Source organism: Mya arenaria, chromosome 3, assembly GCF_026914265.1.
Source record: "Mya arenaria isolate MELC-2E11 chromosome 3, ASM2691426v1".
Lineage (NCBI taxonomy): Eukaryota > Metazoa > Mollusca > Bivalvia > Myida > Myidae > Mya > Mya arenaria.
This window is the reverse complement of record NC_069124.1, coordinates 15,250,104-15,275,453: the sequence shown is the minus strand read 5'-3', so window position 1 is coordinate 15,275,453 and position 25,350 is coordinate 15,250,104. Positions and strand designations below refer to the sequence as shown.

Here is a 25,350-nt window from a genome sequence, read left to right as displayed (position 1 = left end):
CCATGCATCTATTGTGAAATATTGATTGCTTTATTGTGCTAACCATGATCAACTCTCAAACTAAACCATGTATTTTAAACCATGAAATACCTTGACATAGGAAATGACCTACCTTATACAGACACTCGATTTTGAAAGTGCAAACGCCGTTTACCTCGAGGAAAGAGTGCCGTGGATTGATGCCAAAAATGACAGCGTACAGAAAGTAAAAGGTGATAGTTTGTAAGAAATTAAAATGCTATAAGAAGAGCCGTGTAGAGTTGGAGTAAGTATCAAAAACATATTAAAATAAATATCCCATTTCAAATAATCTTGCAAAAATACACACTGAGAAGCCGGTAGTTAACGATAAAAAATGAATTTCATTCTATAATAAAGAGAAACAAAACCCGATCAAACATTGAATCACTTATGGTAGGTTTCTTTCATGCTTGGTTTCGGGTTTTTTTTTGTTTTTTTTTTTTGTAAAAAACACACCCTTTTCGGTGTTTTTTTTGCACGAGACACCCCTCACGCAACTTTTTGACAGCTGATGACTTTGCTGTCAATTCTATGTCCGGCCAGCGGATAAATTGCTCCAAAATATTTTGTATAATTTGTCATTTACTCGTGTTTAAGGGCTAACAGTTAATGAATATTCACATGTGAAATTTTATTTTTGCATCTATGTTCCGATCTACAGGAAATGCACGAACGTTTTTTTTTAACAAATTATTCACTCGTGTTTTAGGGCTAACTCTTTATGAATATTCACCTGTGAAATTCTATTTTTGCATCTATGTTCCTATTTACTGAAAATATCTGCATTTCATTATCAAGCTCTCATTGCCCTTACAAGCAATTTTCGGACGAACTAAATTCAAATAGTTTCCAGAACTCATTTTCAAAGCGATTCCTATCTGAAACATATTTTGTTTTATTTATATTTATTTATATTCTTTGTAAGAAAATATAATTTCGGATTCAAGAAGAGTAGTTTAAAATGAAAGGTATTATTACTCATTGTTTTTACTTGTTAACTTAATTTTTGACCATGACATGTCCAGGTACCCTTTATTTTATTTTGAGCCTTTAGGAACAGAATCGGTACCTTGAACCCAAGTTGTGCGCACACAACTTTCGCATCTTTTCTATCAAACCCATCCGCACAAAGGTTATTCCACCTTCCGTTTTCATGAATTTGGACCATACAAAGAAAGTCATTGCCACGCATGAGGCGCACTGTAAACAACCAAGACAGTTAAAGGTTCAAATCTACTTGAAATTTGAAATACGTTGTCTACATGCACTGCGTGTTAAATGAGTCGTATTTAATATTGTATAGTCGATTAAATTGTACATGCAATGTAGAATTTAATTAAGATAACAGCGCTAATAATTGTCACTGTTCAGAACCGATGTTTGTTATTTTAAGATTATGTGAATGCACATTGGAGACTTGTGACACCGACGAGACTGGAAGTCCTCCTATTACGACGCAAGTGCAGTTTAGGATGACTTATGCATTCTTAAGGGCTCAGATAACTTTATAGTAAATAACTATTTCAAAGCAGCAGAAGTTTGCCATATGTTTATTTGAAGACAGATTACTGTTTAGGATTACATAACGTCATAACGACATTTGGTTGCGCAGTGTGTACAACGTTTACTTACAAGTTTAATAATCAATGTTTGATAAAGTCGATCAACAATTAAAGGTTCAATTCGACAATTCATAAGAATTGTGATTTTGTTGAAATTATAATTCAAAACCAATTATTTGCCTAAAACAAATAAGAACACAACCGAAAGCAAAATAATTTTGACGAAACTTGTTTTACATTATGATACATATTCTTTTCATTGTTCAAAATGTGCTGTTTCATTAAATCATTTTGAATCAATACCATATTATTGTTGATGTTTCACTTTATACATGCAATGCTTTTGTGTCAGCTGATGTGCTCAGTAATTGGCCTTGATAACAATTAAACCTAAAACTTAAATAATCGCGATCGGTTAACGCCGCAAGGTTAAAATCATTTGGTCGGCTGATCCGTGGTCTAATTGTAACAAGCTTGACTTTGATTCCTGGGGTCACAGACTCGATTCCCCTCCTAATTGAAAAAATACTAATTGTCGTCCTTCAGGAATTTGCAACGCGTTCCTTGTATGACACTGCTTCACACTAATGCACGTTAAACATAAGATAAGCTCTTACTATGGTTACATTCTGGCAGTGCCCCACAGGCTTATGATATTGATGACCCCACCGGAAACAACACAAATGGATTGGCTACTTACTCTTAAAATAAAGGTTACTATACCGTAGTTGGTCATATTTGCTCAAGCCGCTGGAGAGGAAAATTCAAAATAGCATGATAATTATTTGAAGTAACATTTGAAAACACTGTGTAATTGCAATACCGATGAGTCTGGCAATCTCTTTTTGTGAAGATGGTGTCATTAAGTAACATTTCTACACGCTCATATATAGCCTGGGTCACTAGAATTTAATAAAAATTACAGCGCTAATAATTGTCTCTGTATGTTAATAATGTTACAAAATAAAAAAAATAGTATAGGTTATACACTCACCGATAGACACTATCATTTACAATTAAACGTTTTCAAAAAAAATAAGCATGGATATAATGCAACGTACTCAATGTGATGCACTATTTAAAAGAATCTAATGAATTCAACAGGCAGCACTAACAGTATAAATGTGTTCAATTATTGTTGATGTTTTGTGTGTTTCCCTAGTTGGCTTCTTAACATGCTTCTTGATTCCATAGTTTACGGTTAGCTCACGCCTTGAAGTATTGTCGTAACTTTTTTAATCGCTAAAATATTAAATATTAAATATAATTTAACTCAAAACATAATAGTTTTCATTGCTAGTATCTGAAATGTGAAGGTGAGCTTCATATATATCTTTCTAAATCCAACTTAATTTTGGAGAACGATAAACGAAACTAGATTAAGTATTTGCAATGTTTTCCATTTGCTTCTAACCATTGAGATCCAATATCAGTTCTTTCTCTTCATTTCATCCTTTTTTGTCATAGCATCATTTATATAAACTAAAAGTGGGCAACATTTTGATGAAAAAAGAACACTGCATTTTATCAATATATGTTTTTTCTTTCAACACATCATTTTGTAAATTATCTTTTAATTAACGTTTGACACAGTGACCTTTTTAATTTACTGAGCTGGGTTGCATCAGTTGGGATATCAAGTTGTAACAGTGAATGAAGATCAATCACTTCCAATCACTAAATTAGACCGTGCTAAAAGATACTCACAACAATTATTTACTTGCCAGAGGATATACGCGAGTAGTGTACAGGATATTTCTAAGAAGCGTAATGAAACATTTCGCCAGCTTAATTTCGGGAAACCTTTCGGATACGAATTTGGCTTGTTTTCGAATATAACCTCAGTAATATTTGTTTGCGATGAAGTATAATACGTGTCTTTTCCTGTAGACACATTTATCAAGTTTCATTTAAGCCTACAACTTTAACTCATGAAAATTTTATGACGATGTGAAAATCTCAAGCAGCACTCACCGTTTCTTTAACGTCAGCGGTTCATATTATATTTTGGCGAGGTACGGACCTTCCAAAAGTATGATATTGACCGCTGCCGTCATTAAAACTCGATTTGCATTAAAATATAGTGATATACGGACCCATCAACTTCATATTCATAAAGAAGGGACGCACTTATTTAGGGTATAACAATGTAATGTATTGCGGATGAACGTTTCATAGCTTTTTTTTTTCGTTCCTTAACTCTGAAATAGGAACAAAATCTCTTCACAATTAATACTACCTTTATATTACAATTGTGGGTCACACAAAAACATTTATATAAATAAAAAGAGGTCACTCAGACATTTCTTCAAAACTTATCTTTGAAATGAGCAAACAAAGTTATCGTCGTCACGAATTTCCACGTTTGAAATTCGCTGCGCTTGCGTTCATCAAAGATTACCTCAAATTTTTATACTAGTGAACATTTTCCATAATGACCTAATTTTTCAGATATATTAATGGATAGCCAAATTAAAGTGTACCAAAATGATTTATTTGTAAGAGAAAACTGCTTCCCGCCACCGGAAGGCAAAGATAAAACACGCAAAATGACCACCAGACAAGAGACTCAAGAATCTCAAGGGGCGCAGACGAAACCAGCAACCCAAGCCCACTCCATAGAACACCCTTATATTATGGCAACTCGGGTACACAAAAGTAATATGCAATTATACAATATAGATAATAAACAAACATCATTAGATTAGATGAAGTCAAGTTTTTGACCATTAAGCACAGACAATCCTGTATGGAATTAAAATCCGAGGACATTTTTTCCAGTGATTCCTAGCAACGTCTGTGCAAACCACATATGGTATAGGACTATCAAAGACTCAAACATGTGAAATGTGAAAACGACCAGTTAAAAAGTATTGTTGAGAATTTTATCGAAACAATTATCGAAATAAAATGTCTTTCTATGAAGGAAAATCACCGTTCTGGGATATTCCTCAGTGCCCTGGAGACATGCATTTCGGTGGCAGCTCGTCAAGTGTCCTTTCCGATGGGCCGAAGTGAGCTGCTTCCGATCGCCAGCCTTCAGCAACTTTCCGTTGGTATCAGTCCGCTACATACGAAGGCAACGGATCGCCAATGTCATTAAGGACTGTGAGACTAAGGTGCTTGACATTTGCAATAATGTATTACACATTGATTAGCAGAGCTAACATAGTTAGAGGGTATGATCGTGGCAAACAATATGTTCCATTCTCATTTATGTCGAAAGTTGACATGCGCAATTTTGAAAATAGTAACAATAATGTGGAGATTATGATCTGACATGGAACAAAGAAACCATAGATATATATAAGCGTAATCTATCGTTATGTAGTAATGATTTCCATTTGGTAAAAGGGGAAAAACTAGTGGTTCAAGATGTAATCAAAAGAGATAACTTTCCTTGACTACTGCATTCTTCAATAGCATACACAATTTATAAAAATCCCATTTCATTTTGAATATTTAGTTACCAAAAGAAATGACTGTATGTACTAAGACGTATGTGTTGCTTGGTGTTAGAGAAAGAATGCGATGTTTAATTTGAATTACTTTTAAAGGTCAAATAAAACGTATGCTTAAGGGTATGGAAAAGTTTGATAATTTTGAAAGCCAATTTTAATACATTTGTTTTGGGGCTCCACCATTTATCATGCATTTCATATAAGCCAATGTGGAGATATTTGTCGTTGGTCTCCACAATTTATTGCATTTATCAAACATTTTATATAAGCCAATGTGGAGATATTTGTTTCGGGTATCTAACATTTATTGCATTTATCATGCATTTCATATAAGCCAATGTGGAGATATTCAGTGAGGGTCTAAATCAATTATTTCATTTATTATGAAATTCATATTAGCCAATCAAGAGATGTGTGTTGCGGATCTCCGCCATATATTGCATTTATCGTGTATTTTGTTTTTGCAATGGAGGAGATATGAATTTTTGGTCCCCAATAATCATGACATTACCATGCATTTCGTATTAGCCAATGAGTAGATATTTTTTGCACGGTCTGCACCGTTTATTGCTTCTATCTTGCATTTCGTATAAGCCAATGTGGAGGTTTTTGTTGCGGGTCTCCACCATTTATTGCACGTATCATGCATTTCATAATTATTAGCCAATGTGGAGGTATTTAGTGCGGGTGTCAATCATTAATTGCATTTATTATACATTTCATATTAGCCAATGAGGAGATATTTGTTGCAGGTCACCGCCATTTATTGCATCTATCATGCATTTCATAATTTTTAGCCAATGTGGAGGTATTTAGTGCGGGTCTCAATCATTTATTGCATTTATTATGCATTTCATATTAGCCAATGAGGAGATATTTGATGGAGGTCTCCGCCATTTATTGTATCTATCATGCATTTCATAATTTTAGCTAATGAAGAGATATTTGTTGCGGATCTCAATTATTTATTGCATTTATCATACATTTTATATTCGCAAATGTAGAAATATTTGTAGCGGGTCTCATTCATTTATTGCATTTAGCATGCATTTCATAAAAGCCGATGTGGAGATATTTGTTGCGGATCTCCACCATTTATAGCATTTATCAGGGTTTTCATATTAGCGAATGTGGAGATATTTGTTGCGGGTCTCCACCATTTATTGCAATTATCAAGCATTTCATGTTAGACAATGTGGAGATATTTGTTGTGGGTCTCTACCATTTATCGCATTTATCATGCATTTCATATTAGCAAATGTGGAGATATTCATTGTGGGTCTCCACCATTTATTGCATTTATTATGCTTTTTATTTTAGCCAATGCGGAGGTATTTATTGCGGGTCTCCACCATTAATTGCATTTATCAAGCGTTTCATATTAGACAATGTGGAGGTATTTGTTGTGGGTCTCTACCATTTATTGCATTTATCATGCATTTCATATTAGCCAATGTGGAGATATTTATAGTGGGTCTCCACCATTGCAATTATTATGCATTTTATATTAGCCTATGTGGAGATAATTGTTGTGGGTCTCCACCATTTATTGCATTTATCATGCATTTCATATTACCCATTTTGGTGATATTTGTTGTTGGTCTCCACCATTTATAGCATTTATCATGCATTTCATAATTTACGATTAAATTTACATATTTATTGTTGGTCCCCACCATCAATTGCATTTTTTTCTGCATTTTATATACACCAATGAGGAGATAATGGTGTTCTAAGGGTTTCCATCTATCATGGCAATTACCATGGAATTAATAAATATATATCTGATAAGGTGATATTGGTTGTGTGTTTCCACCATACACGTCATTCCGTATGCAGTTTATATCACCGAATGATTGGTTGTGATTATAACAAACATGTTTTTACAGCCATGTCAACACATTCCACAATTAAAATGAATTGCTAATGCTTATATGTGCATATTGTCTTGATCCGTTTTAGATCCGATGTATACTTACTTGTTTCGGGTTTATTGCTATATTAATTAATATTATTTGTGCTTGCTTTAAGTATCAGTTTATATAATTATATATAATTAAATATTAGCTGTTTCCCAATAATTATATGATTTTCATATCTGCCAATTTTGTAGGATTTACATCACCGTTATACTGTTTTGTTAGTTTCCAATTTTACATACTTTTATATCCATAAATCATACTACTTCGTCATTCTGAAATGCAACATAGTCATATAACGCATTGTTCAATGCTACTTTGGTTGGACTTGGTTTGGGAATATTATATACGTCCAACTTTATGGGACTTTTACCTATTATTCATCTTATATTTAAATTGACTGTTTAAGACCATTACATATTTATGAAAACATATCCTATTTGAGTATAACAAACAGCATCATACATAAAAATCCTATTTTATAAAACGGCCATATAGGCCATTGTGTTACAGTATGAACAGTGGCAAAACTGTATTTATTTGAATTTTACAGTTTTTGTTACTGTTGATCTTGGTTGTTGTTTATTTATACTGCCTGTTAAATTTTAAACGTTTTATGAACTTCATATTCATATTTGTACTGCTCATGTCTAAATATAAGTATATTTATATGACATTGACTGTTTAATAATGATAATCTTATCTGCAACGGTATTATTTGACATGTGTATACTATTTATTTATTGATATACAGTCGAAACGAACATTCGACACATCCGAATTTCAAAAATTATTATCAGTCCCTACATATTTTTTGTTTGAGTTTGATTTATGTACGTCATCCGACTTCTGCAATTGAACTGTCGACATAGTGAAATAACCGAGAATATATCGACACAAGCAGATTTATTTTATTAAACTCGGGACCGGAGAAAAAAGTCGATACAACCGGGAAGTCAATATATCCGACGTCGACATAGCGTGTTTGGACTGTATATATAACTCTACTATTATTCCTGTTGATAACAAACACTTTACATAATTGATAAAGTACTTTTTCTTGTGCCCAATCACATTATAATAAAACACGGTCAAATGCTAACCATACATTAATGTATGAAAACTACTTGAAAATACTCAACGGATTTTTTTTCTATTATAATCGATAATTTGATTAACACAGAATTTGTTATTAAATGAAGCATTTCACAGCGAGACGTCGTTTCCCATCCCAACACGAGAGTTCTCTATTAATATCCAACCATCGGTTGTTTCCTCGTACTCTATAACAAAGAGGGTTATGACAACCATCCATAGTAAACGGTATCCAATCCTCAGTGAACGGAAAATTTCTTTCTAAAATCCTAAACGTGCACTCCGCTAGGCTGCTCTCATTTCCGTTACACTCAATCTTGGTTATAAACAAATCCGACTCTCCAGGAAATACTTCCCTTGCAATGACCTCATTCTCAGCATCAGTACCATTCAAAAGTAGGCCGCCGTTTCCATATCCAAGTTGTTTGCATACTATTGCTGCAAGTTTTTGTCGTTCTTCTGTAACGGAATCGCGTAGGCATATCGCACCCTCTTTATCATCTACGGTGAACACAACGAGCCCATTATCTTTGTCTGTTCCATGTACAAGAGCAAAAGAAAAACCTGTATTTAAAAAACAATGTGACGTTATTATCATAATGTGAAATAAAAATGAAAGACTAATAGATTCTTGTTGTTGACTTTTTCTAATCGGAAATATAAAAATGTTTACAAATGTAAAATTAACATGCTGATATAGCAAAGAAGACATCGGCACCCTTGTACCGTCGCGTGTAAACAACAAACTGCAGATATTCTGTTTTTGGAATGCAAAACAAATTTGAGTAGATGATTTTCATTTGTCAGAAGGATAGATGTTTGCAACTGTAAATTTACCATGATTAACATACACAAAAGACAAAAACGGCATAGTTGCAGCTTTTAATAACGTGAAATACCCGTTGTGTTGTATTAATTAACTGGAGTTATGATGTGAAATAAATTTAAACTGAAATACTGGCATGTGTCAAAATATTAATATTTGCAGATTTACCATTAAATATAGTCAATATAAAAAGAACAAATTAAATCAACATTGCCTCGTCCGAAACATGCTTAAATACACGTAGCAGTATTGAGCATGGGATAAAATTAGTATATAACAGGTTGCCAAAAGTAAGCGGGCAATCCCATAGCCAACAATAAGATTAAGTAACCGCAGCTAAAATTAAGCCCTTTTGCCTATAATTCAATCAAGCACCCGTCGCCTAGAATAAGATAAAGAATACGTAAGCTTAAATACAGCGTTCACTCCTGACAAATTTCATACCGTAGCCTAGAACAATTCTAAGAAAGCTTAATCTAAACAATTAAATACCCATAGCCAAGACGAACATTATGTACTCGTATCCTAAAGTAACCTTAAATACTCGTTCCAACAAATACACTTAAGTACCCATAGCCAAGAAAAAAATAAACTACCCTTAAATAAAGCCAGTCATATGCTTAAGTATCCATTGCCTAAACAAAACTTAAACTCCCGTATCTAAAAGAACATGAAACCAAACATTATGTTTCAGTACCCGTTCTGTTGTAACAGTAAACTGCAGGTATTTTGTTTTCATCGCAGTTACCAACTGAGCCCCAATCGAATTTTCCACATTTTCCCAGATTCTTCTCGGTTCCCACGCAGGCAATATTTGCTAACCATGGAACTCCTTGTATATAGTACATATGTAGAAACAAACATTTCAAATGTAGAATAAGGAATTCGAGATACATTAAATCTAAAACTCTCATATTTCTAAATTTTTATCATCAAGATATAGTGATATGTATACTATATTTCACCACTGATTACCAATCTCCGATATAGATTTGGAACGGAAAACCTTTTGCCTTATTCGGAATTCGATTAAAGTAAATTATTTGATATACCTAGAAGTGGGACTGTTGAATATTTCGTATGCCTTGAATGGAAGTACGCTGATCCACCTTTATATCCCATCTCCCTGCAAATTACTGTCGCTTCTGCATCATCAAAACCATTAGCGCAGAAAAAGCCCGTATTATCAAAACGTCTAATGCTTACTTTTCCAGATTGATGTATCTTTAATTCAAATTCTGTAAAAATGATTTTAGAATGTTTTGTTTATGAAGGAGAAATACATACATTTTCAATAAACTAAACATAAAAAAGCACTGGATAACATTGGATCGCACTACGAGAAACGTAATTTAAGATTATCGCTTTATTAGATGAAAAGACAATGACTAGCAGATACAGATGGTATGGGGGGGGGGCTCACCCGGCGAAACCACTCCCCTCCCCTCCTTATGATCGTCCAAGATTTGTTTCAAAATAGACAAATTTTAAAATTAGCACCATTTTGGACCAGAAATTGTTAAAATTTCTTTTAAAAACCTAAATGCAAACACTTTAAACCAAACAACTTCGTTCCTGGAGGAAAGGCACAAGTTAAAAGCGTACGCCCCCGCTTACGTCGAATTCTATATCTGGCCCGAAACGAGCGCATTGTTTGAATCGAACCTTAAGATATGCGTCTCAATAACAATTAAGACAATTTTGCAAATAACAACCTGTTTGTTTTTTAATTATCAAATCTGAAGAGCAAGTGTAACTATTGTACAAACCTTCATTTTCGGGATTATTCGAGCAGGCTACAGAGGCGTAATGTCCACTGGTGCAGTTTGGAAAGTATTTAACATAATCGCATTCGAGTATATCTGACTCGATACCAGTACATTTAATATTGCTGTAAGCAATGTTGTATTCCATCCTTCCAAAGGCTGAGCAGCAAATGTTTATCCCGTAAGCGAACCCAAAGTATCGACACACTGCTTGAGCAGCAAGATCATCAAAGCCTTCCGCACATACAAGGCGATAGCTACCCCTGTCCCATACTTGAACAGCGCCAAATGTCACGTTGGGTTGCAAACGAACTTGTAACGATATATGTCAAGTGTGTTCAAAATAAAAATAAATATATTTTTTCAATTATTATTGATAATTTCTAATATCGAAACCATTCAATCATAGACATTTGTATTTAGCCAAAATCAATGAGATCCTAGTTTGTTAAAAAAAAGATAATTGTAAAGGGAAACTTTTTCAGACCATCATTTTTTACTTCCATTTAAGTGAACGAAAGAGATGCACTAGTAGCTTTAGCTTACGCAAAATAACTTTCAGTGCATTCTATGTACTTAAACAAATACACATTTTACCGTCCCATTTACTGTACAAAACATGATCTGTTTAACGCACAAAACCGAACACGCAACAATTAATAAAAAACATGACTGCGAGATTCAAATAGCATAATACTACTTTAAAGATGACTTCATTGGGTCACGGCTGTTATTAAACTTAGTAAGATCCCTCTGAGGTCTTCCTTATGTTTTCAATGACGTTTGCAACAAGTGCATTTTGGTAAACACTGTGATTAAACTTTGTTAGAACTCCCTGAGGGTTTCCTTATGTCTACATTGACGTATGCAAAATTTGCTATTTGTTAAACGCAGCGCTTAAACTTAGTTATTCTCCCTGAGGGATTCCTTATGTTTCTTATGACGTATGCAGCAATTGCTGTTTGATAAACGCTGTGATAAGACTTAGTTAGAACACACTGTGTGCTTCCTTATGTTTCCAATGACATATGCAACAATTGCTTTTTGGTAAACGCTCTGATTAGATTTAGATAGAACTAACTGAGGGCTTCCTTATGTTTCCAATGACGTATGCAACAATTGCTATACCGGTTTCATTTTTACAATGCACTCCTGCCGCTTTGCCATCGTATCGGTAACGGTTACGAGGTAACAGAGAAGATGTTCCATTAAATTTGCAATTTCCGATGTGTTGTTCTGTACCATTACATTGCACGTATGACATCACGTATGGGTATGGGTATTCTGTTCAAAATACAATGGTCATTAAACATTGGAAACTATATAGACAAGTAGACAAGTCCAGTTGCCTAAACAATATAATGTTAAAAAGCATAATAATAAGGGCAAACAAACACGTTACATAACGCAACAAGACCACACACATTACACAAGCTATCTTCATTGGTGAATGTTTCGGTTAATTCTATGTTTGAATCGATGTGAGTGTGTTTTAATAACCCATTAGAATTTTACATGTTATGGATAGTAAAGTAATTATAAAATTATATTTTAAAATTGCATTACATATACAAACTGTCAACGTCTTTTCAAATTCGTTGGTACTTTTCCTATCATAATAACGGCTACAGTCGTTGGTTACTTATACTTTATTTAACGGTGTACCTGAACCAAGGTCCCTGCGTGCGTGTCCTGATTTATAACCCTGCTGTTGACAAATGACCTGGGCGTCATTATCGTCCCAATCTTCAGGGTATATAATCCCCTTTTTCCCGTCTTTCTCCACATACACTATTGAAGGTGACATATCAACCGGAAGGACCTTAATTCCTGCAGTGTAAAAATGCTAAAAATGACCAGATTCCTGCTTTTAAGTGTGCTCCTATAACTTCAGTGCGGTGTTATGTTTCTTCACAAACAAAGGCAGATCATATCATAGACTGAAAGGCTGGACAAATTGTTTCTTTGGTATCGCATACTCCCTATTTAACAAAATAAAGGCTGCGAGACTATAAAATGTTAAGAAAAATATAGCTGTTGCTTCAAATATACAGGCGAACAAATTTCAAAAACACAACACAACTTTTCAAACTTGTCATCAATTATTTATTTTTTTGTACGCCCTTGCTCATTGAAAGGACCCTGCACAGTCACCTTGATTTGATTCGTGTTTATCTATTATAGCTTATTATCATACTCACTGTACAATAATTGATACATGCTATCTACTGTTAGTTTTAATGTAAGTTCAAAACGTAACAACGTTATGTTGCGAGCACTTTATATGAAGTTTCCGGTGTCAATTATTGTGTTTCAAAACTGTTGTTTGGAGTAGACAATATAGAAAACTTGTAGGTCTTAGTTGAACGCCCTTAACATACTCCATGTACTGTATAGCATGTATATACGATGACGTGGCTCGCCTTTCCGTAGGTACAATATTATTAATAATTCATTCAGTAAATGGCAACCAGTGTAATTTTGTCAATGCATTCATCCCCTGCATGTGTGCATTAACTGTAACTCGGAACATGTAAATATATGGATATCTATCAGTAAAATACGAACTTGTAACAAAACAATTACACACAGGACTTATGAACTACATTGTGAGAAAAATGAATAAGTGAATTGGGGCGAGATCGATAAGTATACTGTGAAAAAAGAGTGCACTGTGTCCTCACCCGGCGCAGCCACTAATCATTACCCACCCACCCTTAAGATAATCCAAGATATTTTTAAAAAAAGGATAAGACAAGATTTAAATTGGCACCATTTTGGACTAGAAATTGTTAAAATTACTTTTAAAAACACCACTGCAAACACTTTAAACCAAAAATATAATGTTGTTGTAGTTCTAATCGGACTGCACCTGATATTCAACATGAACCGATAAATAATAAAGTGGTTGTAGTTTATACCGGACTGCCCATGATATACAACATGAACCGATATATAATATAGTGGTTGTAGTTCTAACCGGAACTTGCATGAAATACAACATGGCCCGATGTATAATATACTGGCTGTAGTTCAAATCGGACTGCTCATGATATACAACATGGACTGATATATAATATAGAGGTTGATCTTCTCACCGGACTGCTCATAATATACAACATGATCTGATATAATATAAAGTGGTTGTGTTTATCACCGGACTGCACCAGATATACAACATGGACTGATAAATAATATATTGGTTGTAGCTCTTACCGGACTACACCTGATATACAGCATGAACTGTTATATAATAAAGTGGTTGTAGTTCTAACCGAACGGCCCATGATATATAACATGGACCGATATATAATATAGTGGTTGTAGTTCCAACCGGACTGCCAATGATAAACAACATGGACCGATAAATAATATAGTGGTTGTAGTTCTCATCGGACTGCCCATGATATACAGCATGTACTGATATATAATAAAGTGGTTTCAGTTCTAACCGAACTGCCAATGATAAATAACATGGACCGATATATAATAAAGTGGTTGTAGTTCCAACCGGACTGCCCATGATATATAACATGGACCGATATAAAATATAGTGTGTGTAGTTTTAACCGGACTGCGCATGATATACAAAATGGACTGATATAACAAATAATGGTTGTACTTCTCACAGGTCTGTCCATGATATACAACATGAACTGATATAATAGTGGTTGTAGTTATAACCGGATTGCACCAGATATACAACTTTGACCGATATATACCATAGAGGTTATAGTTTTTACCGGACTGCACCTGATATACAGCATGGACTGATAAATAATAAAGTGGTAGTGGTTCTAACCGGACTGCACCTGATATTCAGCATGAACTGATATATAATATAGTGGTTGTAGTTCTAATCGGACTGCACTTGATATACAGCATGAACTGATATATAATAAAGTAGTTGTAGTTATAACTGGACTGCACCTCATAAATAGCATGGACTGATATATAATAAAGAGGTTGTAGTTCTAATCGGACTGCACTTGATATATAGCATGGACTGATATATAATATAGTGGTTGTAGTTTTATCCGGACTGCCCATGATATTCAATATGGACTGATTTACAATGCAGTGGTTTAGTTTTAACCGGACTGCACCTGATAAACAGCAACGACTGGTATATAATATAGTAGTTATAGTTTTATCCGGACTGCCTATGATATTTAATATGGACTGATTAACAATGCAGTGGTTGTAGTTTTAACCAGACTGCACCTGATATACAGCATGGACTGATATATGATATAGTTGACTGTCTTTGATTAAAAAAGTTTGAACTTATATGTAATAAAGTTGAAACAGTTAAAACTGGACAGCCACTGGTCAACTCTTTGTTTAACCATGTATCATTTAAATATAGTGGTTCTAACCGGACTGCTCTTGTTCCAAGCAGTGTTGTACTTATATACAAAAAGTGGTAGTTATTCTAACCGGGCTTCCCCTTTTCTAAGAATTTTAAACTGATGTATTATATAGAAGTTTACGTTCTAAATGTACTGCTCCAGTTTGAAAGTCTGACTCATATAATGGTATTTCAGTAGAGGTTTGAACCTCGATGCGTCTGTTTCAAGAACTTTAGAAGTAATACTGATGTAAGCCTTCAAACCGGACTGTCCATTATATAAAAGGCTTTGACTCGTTCGTACTGGATTGCCCAACTCCTTAACACTTGAGCCTCGTGTATTGTATAATTATTGTAGTTTTGTCTTGAATGACCCGTTTCTTAGAATTTCGGACACCTTGACATCGGTATGACATATCTGTTGAAGTTCTTACTTGACTGCTCCAGTTCTTAGATTTTGAGACTTTTGTATATAAGATACAGTGATTAAATTCCGGACTGTCCCTGAGAAATATGGACTAATGTATAAGTATAATTGAAGTGGTTCTAACGAGACAATTAAGTTCCAATGGTTATAGCATTACTGTCCCTTGTTTAAGGACATTTGGGCACAAGACAATTGGCTTTTACGACTATAAACGGACTGTCCCTGACAAAAATATTTAATTGTATTTCTTATGGTTCTTAAAGAGCCACTACGTCCTCAAAACATAGACTTTTACATAATGTGGTATTATTGTTCGTTTACCTGACTGTCCTGTTCACACAAAAAACGGTGTGAGATATTTGCTAGTTATTACTTACCTTCAGATGAACCCATCACATCCATAGATCCTAACTGAATGAGTGTAACGACAAGTGCTGACGTTAAAGCTAGAAGGTTTTGAAATATCATAGTTCTTACTTATCTACATCCACTAAAACGAAGATTATTTTCCTTGTGTGCTTGTATTTAAGTACTATTCAACCAAAACGGTTGGAATGTTTAAAATTTGTTTATGTTTAAGATCATAATTTATCAGGATTAACGCGAATTGAAACTGCTATTGAAGTTACTTGTCATTGAAAGTTTATGTTAAATTTCAATCCTTTATTGACACAATTTCTTAACACCTTAAACCACGCAACGAAATAGTTTAAGTAGTAATTATAAACAACTCGTATGCATCTTTTTCGTATGATCGATGTAACAAAATGAGCTTACTAAAACGATATATAGGCGTTTGATTATTCAAAACAACACTTCATCATTATGCTAATTACAATTTCAAAGGATATAATCCTGTTAACGATGTGGTTTGAAACGCGTGGTTGATTTTGAGTGAACATTACTGCAGATGTTTTGTAACATTCCGTGCATTCTCTTCGCTATCTGATGAATATTTGTTCTATGACTTTAAATGCCATTTTGTAAATAACGTTTCTCACAAAGGTTTGACTTGATATAATATGAATGTGTTTTTGTGTTTTTCTTAAGCGAACTTTAAGTAACGTCATTATTGTTTGTTCATGAAGTATATCCATACCAACAAGAAAGGTTCAACTATGAAACTGTATAACTTTAGATTTAGATGTATCGTTGGGCAAGTACTCAAATGAGTCCTATACATTGCATATACAAATAATTACTTATCTGCATTATATGTGTCAGCATTTGAATATTTCTGTACATGTTTGGGTTTCAGAAGAATGTAGCATTATACTTGACGAGAACAAAACTATCACTTTAACCCATCAGCTGGTAAAGTTATAAGCTGTGACCAAGAGCCGTAATTGAACATTTAATCCATTTTTTCATTCTTGAATATTCATATCAACATTTTAACACGCCAAAGTATATTCTTTGCTTACGTTCAGAACATTCTTTAAAAATAAAATAATCATCCAACACATTAAATCTCATAGGAGCCACCGGATATCCACAGGGGTATCCTCAAAGCCAGACGTCGTCGTCAAACGTGTTCATCGTATCAATTCGGTCACGTTCAAACAAGGAATTCCCTGATGTTCCATTTCATTGAACACTATTCGAGAAGACTGCATTTTCATAGCCATTGTTGAACAGTTTTAAGTGACAATCTTATTCAAAGTCACTACATAGACATGTATAACAAACATAAATTTTGAGTCATAAACACTCATCTACTTACTAAATAATGCATTTTTGCAAAATATTAACTACTGATAAGACTAGTATAACTGTGTGTTTAAGAGCTCAAAACGCAAAAATATTAAATGACTGATGAATGCTAAAAGTCCGGTTAGAACAACTACAGTAATATTTATTTATGTCAATCATTTCAACTAGCAAGTTGTACATGAGTCCAGGTTTATTTAGAAAAAATGCAATTCGGTTTAAACTTCATTTACTAAATCACATAAGACTCGAACGTTACGAAATAAGTGACGGTCCGTGTTGGAATAAATGCAACTGTTTTATGAATATCAGATACTTAGATCAGGTACGGTTAAAAGCACAACAAGTACAATATACACAAGTCAGGGCTTTTCAAATCAACGACGGTCCGTTTAGAACCACTAAACATGTATTAAAGATTTGTCAAAGATTCTTAGATTCCCAAATGCTTAACAGAAAGCTGCTCAATGTCACGAGACCATTATTTGTTTCACGATCTGCATTCACTACGTTTAGTCTTCTCTGAATGTGACCATTTTCATTTTCCATTGTGCAAATAACCGTCTTGATATTTAATCTGTACACAATTTACTGATCTTGTGTGGTTCACAGTCACATGTTTTCACTTTCTCACTAAGTGTACTTATTTTCGCACTCAGTGTACTAATTGTTTTACAGTGTACTTATCGATCTCGCCCCAATCAGCATTTTTGCTCACAGTGTAGTTCATTAGTCCTGTGTATCATTTTGTTATTGCAAGGTCTTTTTTTACTGAGCGACATAGATATTCATATATTTACAAGTTCCGAGTTACAGTTAATGCACATGAGCAAGGGATGAATGCATTGACAAAATTACACTGGTTGCCATTTAATGAATGAATTATTAATAGTGTTGATTGTATCTACGGAAAGGCGAGCAATGTCATCGTATATACATGCTATATAGTACATGGAGTATGTCTAGGGCGCTCAACTAAGACCTACAAGTTATCTATATTTTCTGCTCCAAACAACAATTTTGAAACACAATACTTGACTCCGGAAACATCAAATTAAGTGCTCGCAGCAGAACGTTGCTACATTTAGAACTAACATTATAACTAACAGTAGATAGCATGTTTCATTGTACAATGAGTATTATAATAAGCTATAATAGATAAACACGAATCAAATCCAGGTGACTGTGCAAGGTCCTTTCAATGAGCAAGGGCGTACATAAAAATTAATTGATGAAAACTTTGAAAAGTTGTGTTGTTTTTCTGAAATTGTTCGCCAGTATATTTGAGTCAATAATTAATTGTTCTTTGCATTTCATAGTCTTGCAGCTTTATTTTGTTTATTAGGGGGTATGCGATACCAAAGAATAATCAATGATTTTTTGAAGCCTCTCAGTCGATGATATGATCTGCCTTTGTTTGTGAAGAAACATAACACCGCACTAAAACTATTGTAGCACACTTAAAAGCAGAAATCTCGTCTCTTTTTGCATTTTACACTGCAGGAATAAAGGTCCTTCCGGTTGATATGTCAACTTCAATAGTGTATGTGGAGAAAGACGGAGAAAAGGGGAATATATATACCCTGAAGATTGGGACAATAATGACGCCCAAGTCATGTGTCAACAGCAGGGTTATAAATCAGGACACGCCCTCAGGCCCCGGTATTGAGGAACACCGTTAAATAAAGTATAAGTAACCAACGACTGTAGCCGTAATTAAGATAGGGACAGTCAATATACATAAGAACGAATATGATAAGACGTTGACAGTTTACATTTTCAATGCAACTTTATAAAATTACTTTACTATTCATTACATGTAAAGTTTTAATGGGTTATTAAGACACACTCAGATCGAATCAAATATAGAATTAAGCAAACCATTTACCAATGAAGATAGCTTGTGTTATATGTTTGGCCTTTTTGCTTTAAGTAACTTGTTGCGTTCAGCCCTTATTATTGTACTTTTTAACGTTCTATTGGTTTCAATTTAGGCTACTGGACTTGTCTATGTAGTTTCCACTGTTTAATTACCATGTTTTTAACAGGATATCCATATCCATACTTGATGTCAAACGTGGAATGTAATGGGACAGAAAAAACACATCGTAATTTGCAAATATAATGAAACATCTCCTCTGTTACCTCAGAACAGTTACCGGCACGATTGCAAAGCGGCAAGAGTGCATTGTAAAAATGAAACAGGTATAGAAGTGTTGCATACGTCACTGAAAACTTAAGGATGCCCTCAATTAGTTCTATCTAAGTTTAATCACCGCGTTTACCATATAGCAATTGTTGCATACGTCATTGGAATCATAAGGAAACCCTCAGGGAGTAATAACTAAATTAAATCATAGCGATTATCAAATAACAAATTTTGCATACGTCAATCGAAACATAAGGAATACCTCAGGGGGTTCATACAAAGTTTAATCACAGCGTTTACAAAAATGCAGTTGTTGCAAACGTCATTGAAAACATAAGGAAGACCTCAGAGGGATCTAACTAAGTTTAATAATAGCCGTAACCCAATGAAGTCATCTTTAAAGTTAGGTTATGCTAGTTGTATCTCGCAGTCATGTTTATATTTGTTGGTGTGTGTTTGGTTTTGTGCGTTTAACAGATCATTGGTTATTGTAAGGCTATCGGGCTTTTCCATGTATATTTGTTGTTCTTTATTATTGAATCACACAACAATATTTGAAACATGTTAATAAACACCTAAATTACTTTAAGGACAACCAGATTGATCTATTGAACTTGGGTGAGAGACATAATTCAGATACAAATGTAATATTAACTAAATAATTGAGCAAAGCATTTTAAGATTCGTGTTAGATAATTATGAATGGTGCAAAATGGAGTAATACATATAGTTAAATTGTTTAAGATAAATACATTTTATAAATGAAACAAGTAAAGTCATCTTGATAAATCGAAATAAAATGACGTTATATGCATTACTTACACTGTAAAACAATTAGTACACTGAGTGCGAAAATAAGTACACTTAGTGAGAAAGTGAAAACATGTGACTGTGAACCACACAAGATCAGTAAATTGTGTACAGATTAAATATCAAGACGGTTATTTGCACAATGGAAAATGAAAATGGTCACATTCAGAGAAGACTAAACGTAGTGAATGCAGATCGTGAAACAAATAATGGTCTCGTGACATTGAGCAGCTTTCTGTTAAGCATTTGGGAATCTAAGAATCTTTGACAAATCTTTAATACATGTTTAGTGGTTCTAAACGGACCGTCGTTGATTTGAAAAGCCCTGACTTGTGTATATTGTACTTGTTGTGCTTTTAACCGTACCTGATCTAAGTATCTGATATTCATAAAACAGTTGCATTTATTCCAACACGGACCGTCACTTATTTCGTAACGTTCGAGTCTTATGTGATTTAGTAAATGAAGTTTAAACCGAATTGCATTTTTTCTAAATAAACCTGGACTCATGTACAACTTGCTAGTTGAAATGATTGACATAAATAAATATTACTGTAGTTGTTCTAACCGGACTTTTAGCATTCATCAGTCATTTAATATTTTTGCGTTTTGAGCTCTTAAACACACAGTTATACTAGTCTTATCAGTAGTTAATATTTTGCAAAAATGCATTATTTAGTAAGTAGATGAGTGTTTATGACTCAAAATTTATGTTTGTTATACATGTCTATGTAGTGACTTTGAATAAGATTGTCACTTAAAACTGTTCAACAATGGCTATGAAAATGCAGTCTTCTCGAATAGTGTTCAATGAAATGGTACATCAGGGAATTCCTTGTTTGAACGTGACCGAATTGATACGATGAACACGTTTGACGACGACGTCTGGCTTTGAGGATACCCCTGTGGATATCCTGTGGCTCCTATGAGATTCAATGTGTTGGATGATTATTTTATTTTTAAAGAATGTTCTGAACGTAAGCAAAGAATATACTTTGGCGTGTTAAAATGTTGATATGAATATTCAAGAATGAAAAAATGGATTAAATGTTCAATTACGGCTCTTGGTCACAGCTTATAACTTTACCAGCTGATGGGTTAAAGTGATAGTTTTGTTCTCGTCAAGTATAATGCTACATTCTTCTGAAACCCAAACATGTACATGTCATACCAGTGCAGCCGCTCGAAGAACAAAATATTAAACCGAAAGAATCTGAGTACACTGCGCAACGGTTTGCCAATATTCCCATACTAAACAAACAAGGTGGTTCTTACCTCCCTGCCCAAACAAACCGTGCTTTGTAAATGAATGCAACACGGGAGATAACCTGATACATTTGAAACAAAAAGATGGCCATCGCAAAATACGTTCACCTTTAAAGGGTTAAACACCCGACGACGAACACGTTGCACAACCAAACGACCCAAACTGGCGCCGTAGTTGAAGCAACGCCTCAATAGCCAAATGAAGCAGGAAATGTCAAGGAGCATAAGTCACCATAGCGTACGAATCAAAAGACGTATAAAAGGCACTCGTGCGAGCCGGTGCCAACAACTTCGAAAATGTAATTGCAAACACGAACAGGTCACTAAGTGATTCAAACATCATTTCTCGAAAGTATCCGGTACGGAGATATCGGCTGATAAACTAGGTTCAAGGCTACAATACGAATTAATTGCTTATTCACGAGAAGATTTGTACCCCACGAACACTATAACCACAGGTATGATATGCATGGATTTGAATGATATGATAAAAAGCATGGTATGAAGACCCAGGCTTAGGTAACATGTTAAATGAACACGTAATTAAGGCCGGTCCAGAGTTCATTTCGAGATTGATTTAACTATTCAATTGTATTTTTCGCGAACGAGGGTGTCCCGTTATCGTGACACACGAGTGTTCTAATACCAGTCTTCAAAGGCAAGGCGAGGATAAATCCGATCCCGCTTGTTATCGGCAAAATTCTTTGATACCATGTTTCCGCAAAATATTTGAAAAAGTTGTCCTTAATAAGCTCAACACTTTCACAACATGTATCAAACAGACTTTGATTGCCAACAACAACACGAATTTAAAAAAAAAAACGTGGGGTCCGGCAAGGTGGGGTCAATCCTACATTTTTGTATCCTGTCTACGTCAACGAGCTACTCCATACTCTAAAGAAAAGTAAATATGGTGCAAAGATGTTGTAATTTAAATGCAACAGCCTTATATCCGCAGACGACATTTCCTCATTAGCTTTCCATAACAATCTGCAGAGTGAAGTTGACGTCGTATATATATATACTGTCTTCGATGGAATGTTGAACTTAACGTAATAAAAGCATTAACAATAACTTTTTCAAAACGTCGTACTCCCCGCCCGATTAGTGTCGCCTATGGCGACGCTCTTATATCTAATGCACATTCTGCAAATCATCTTGGTAAAATTCAACAATAAAATTTGAAAATTGGCGAACGTATAATCGGTAGAGCTTAAAAGGCTCAAAACTCACTGTTTTCAATTATTTCACGGGGCGTTCACCCCTTATGCGTAAATCCACTTACTCAAGTAACTGTGTAATACGAGGGTTGATCCAGATTTACATGGACTTCTTACATATTTTTTATAGTTTTCGTCTAAATCATCTAAAAATTCAAGAATAACTTATTCAAAGTGTTCTGCATAGATAAAAAGAATTTAGGTCTGTAAATATAATGTGTAAAGAAAAATTACGGCTTTCAAAATAACGGGAACGCACAGTTGGCGCACGGTCTGAAATTTACGTTAACAAACTTTTTATGTATTTATCTCAACATGTTTTTCTTCCACGTTTGTCTAGGAAATTCTGCCAAATTACGTCACATATTACGCTGACATCATACGAATATACTTTTTAAATTTGTGACGTAGTTTCCGTTTAAAAGTCGTTATTTTCTGATTTGATTACAAGCATATTCTGGGATACAATATGGCGTCATCGGACTAGAAGCGCGAGCGTTGATAAAATTGTGAGTTAGATTGGGAAAAACACCGTCACAGACTATGAAGTATATGTATGTACGAGATAAAAATCATCTGGATTAGGATTCATTCCAGATATCCGCTATATTCTACAAAAATATAATATTGTTCATATGAATATTATATGATTACACTGTTTTGCTGTCCAAATATGCCAGAAAAGCATACGTTAAAAGAACAATCAATGCATGTGGTAGACTAAAATATCAAATGATCCAGAATTCAGTCACATTTGTTTTTCTTTTATATCATCCATGTAGTAATATGTAATAGTACCTACCAAGGACAATTGTCGCATGTACTTGTTGAGTGTTTACTGCATGTATTTTCTATTTGTTCAAATGACTTTGTAACCGAACTTGATAGACTCGATGCCATTGATCTGTCTCCGTCTTCTTGGCGCTCCTTTGCCGCCATTAATTAATAGCTCTAATGAAAGTGCTTTCCTCAACGCTTTGTACTCTTTTATTGTTAAATGCATGGAAACTTACTTCCTTTAGTTGAAGTTGATGAATGTTTAGGTATATAGACAAATAAACGACCTCTAGCAATACTATAATATTGATCAAGTGATAGATCATTTCATTGTTGAATCTGCTTTGCCCTCCAAATACGTTTGGTAAGCACACGTCAAACGCACAATCAGTGCTTCTGAAATTGACAAATGGAACTCTAGAATAGCAAATGATCAAGAACTTATCTTAAATTTTTATGTCGTTAATTGCATCAATGTATCCAACCATGTGTCATTTACGTCGTAAGTAAACAACGATCGTTTCGAAAGACGACGCTAGTTATTGCTTTACTATGCAAACCAACTGTCTAAAGGAGCATGTACTGTGTAAAATGTTATTGTACTTACCAAGAAAAGTTGTCGCATATAATTGCTGAATGCACCGACACTGTCCACTTACTTGATGAGTGCATTTCCAATTTGTTCAAATGACATTGTAATTAGTAACGGTTTAAGCCATAAAACATTATATTTCGAATGGAAATATGAAAATCTGCGGTCTGATTTTTTGCCAGCAGTCGTTCATCACTAGATTGCAGATATTTACGCATAATTTTGCCTATTCCAAGAAAACAAATATTTTTGAAAAACTGTAAATCTGTGAGAGTGCAGCTTTAAACTATCTGCATATTGCAAAATTGTATTATAGTGTTTTCATTCTATAGTAAACAACATTAATCATGTGTTCATTGCAAATACCTTCTGTTTCGTTGCGTGGAGGTATGTTTCACATTAAACACCTAATATATTTGTTTCATATTACTTGTTTCATACTTAATCAATAGTTTATATACATCCTATCTAAATGTGTATCTTTATTTATCAATTACTTTTGTATGTGTTTCCTGATTATCTATTCATTTTCCTATTCACATTTCTTCATTATTGGTAGCAATGAAGTAATGACTTGAATTGAATTTCATTTAATTCAGATTCAGTTGTAGTTTATAAAGAATGTCCTTGTACTTATTAAAACCGAAGTTCGAATGAATCACTTAATCATACTACGACTATTACCGTGAGAAAATGTAAATTTCAGAATGATGTATAAATTACAGCGCGCTGGCGAAATGAAGGTTTATGAATTTTATATTCAATTAAAATGTATTAAAACTTATAGCCTGTCTGTTTAAAAAATCGGAAAAGTCTCACCAGCTATGGTTAATATTATGGAATGTCGACTATGTTTAATTAATTTAGACCTAGTGTATAAAGTGTCGATTATATCTAATCCCAGTACAAATGTATCCCATGCAGAAGCGTGTAAACAGAAATACCACGTTGCATACATGTAAAGTTTAATTCGACTGCATCAAAATTTATATTGCATAATATTATACAATTACATGATTATATCAGTTATCAATATCCTTTTTATTATCCAATGTGTTATCAATTGTTCAGATGTAATTAACTTTGCTTGAGCTTTTAAGTTTAACTAAATGTCTCAATTTTGTATACAAATTAGGGTTTCATTTCTGTTTCCGTTTTAATTATACATGTATCTATATATATTCGGGTAACAGACTTCCTAATTTACCTCGATACAAACATCATACGATAGTTTTAATGATGAACTGTTGGTATATATACATGCTTTACCGATCAATTGCCATTGTGTATTAAGTAGCGCAGTTTCCTGGGCTTAAGTGTGGATAATCAAAGGTTATGGCCATGACGGTCACCAGTACTTATAAACACGGATTTTCACTTCCTAATTCTCGCTCTAAC

General features: G+C 34.1%; 1 protein-coding gene across 4 annotated transcripts; it reads right to left on the bottom strand.

Moving 5' to 3' along the window:
- Window positions 1-7,854: 7,854 nt before the first annotated feature.
- On the bottom strand, window positions 7,855-16,170 carry LOC128228446 (neurotrypsin-like). 4 transcript variants are annotated; one of them, XM_052939762.1, is made up of 7 exons: window positions 15,806-16,170; window positions 12,316-12,480; window positions 11,779-11,934; window positions 10,654-10,962; window positions 9,937-10,122; window positions 9,582-9,716; window positions 7,855-8,622 (listed from the first exon to the last, which is right to left on the bottom strand). In XM_052939762.1, exons 1-7 carry the CDS (start codon window positions 15,894-15,896, stop codon window positions 8,156-8,158), a joined length of 1,509 nt encoding a protein of 502 aa, XP_052795722.1. In that variant the 5' UTR covers window positions 15,897-16,170; the 3' UTR covers window positions 7,855-8,155. The 4 variants fall into 4 exon arrangements, with proteins under 4 accessions (XP_052795722.1, XP_052795723.1, XP_052795724.1 ...); XM_052939763.1 differs by having other exon boundaries at window positions 15,906-16,170; XM_052939764.1 differs by lacking the exon at window positions 11,779-11,934.
- Between the last annotated feature and the right edge of the window lie 9,180 nt (window positions 16,171-25,350).

Excerpts from the sequence above, each read along its gene's own strand:
- LOC128228446 (XM_052939762.1), bottom strand. The coding sequence starts at position 15,896 with ATGATATTTCAAAACCTTCTAGCTTTAACGTCAGCACTTGTCGTTACA. Across the intron at positions 10,963-11,778 it reads GCATTGTAAAAATGAAACCG|TTCGTTTGCAACCCAACGTG; the intron begins GTATAGCAATTG and ends TATCGTTACAAG. Across the intron at positions 10,123-10,653 it reads GAATAATCCCGAAAATGAAG|AATTTGAATTAAAGATACAT; the intron begins GTTTGTACAATA and ends TCATTTTTACAG.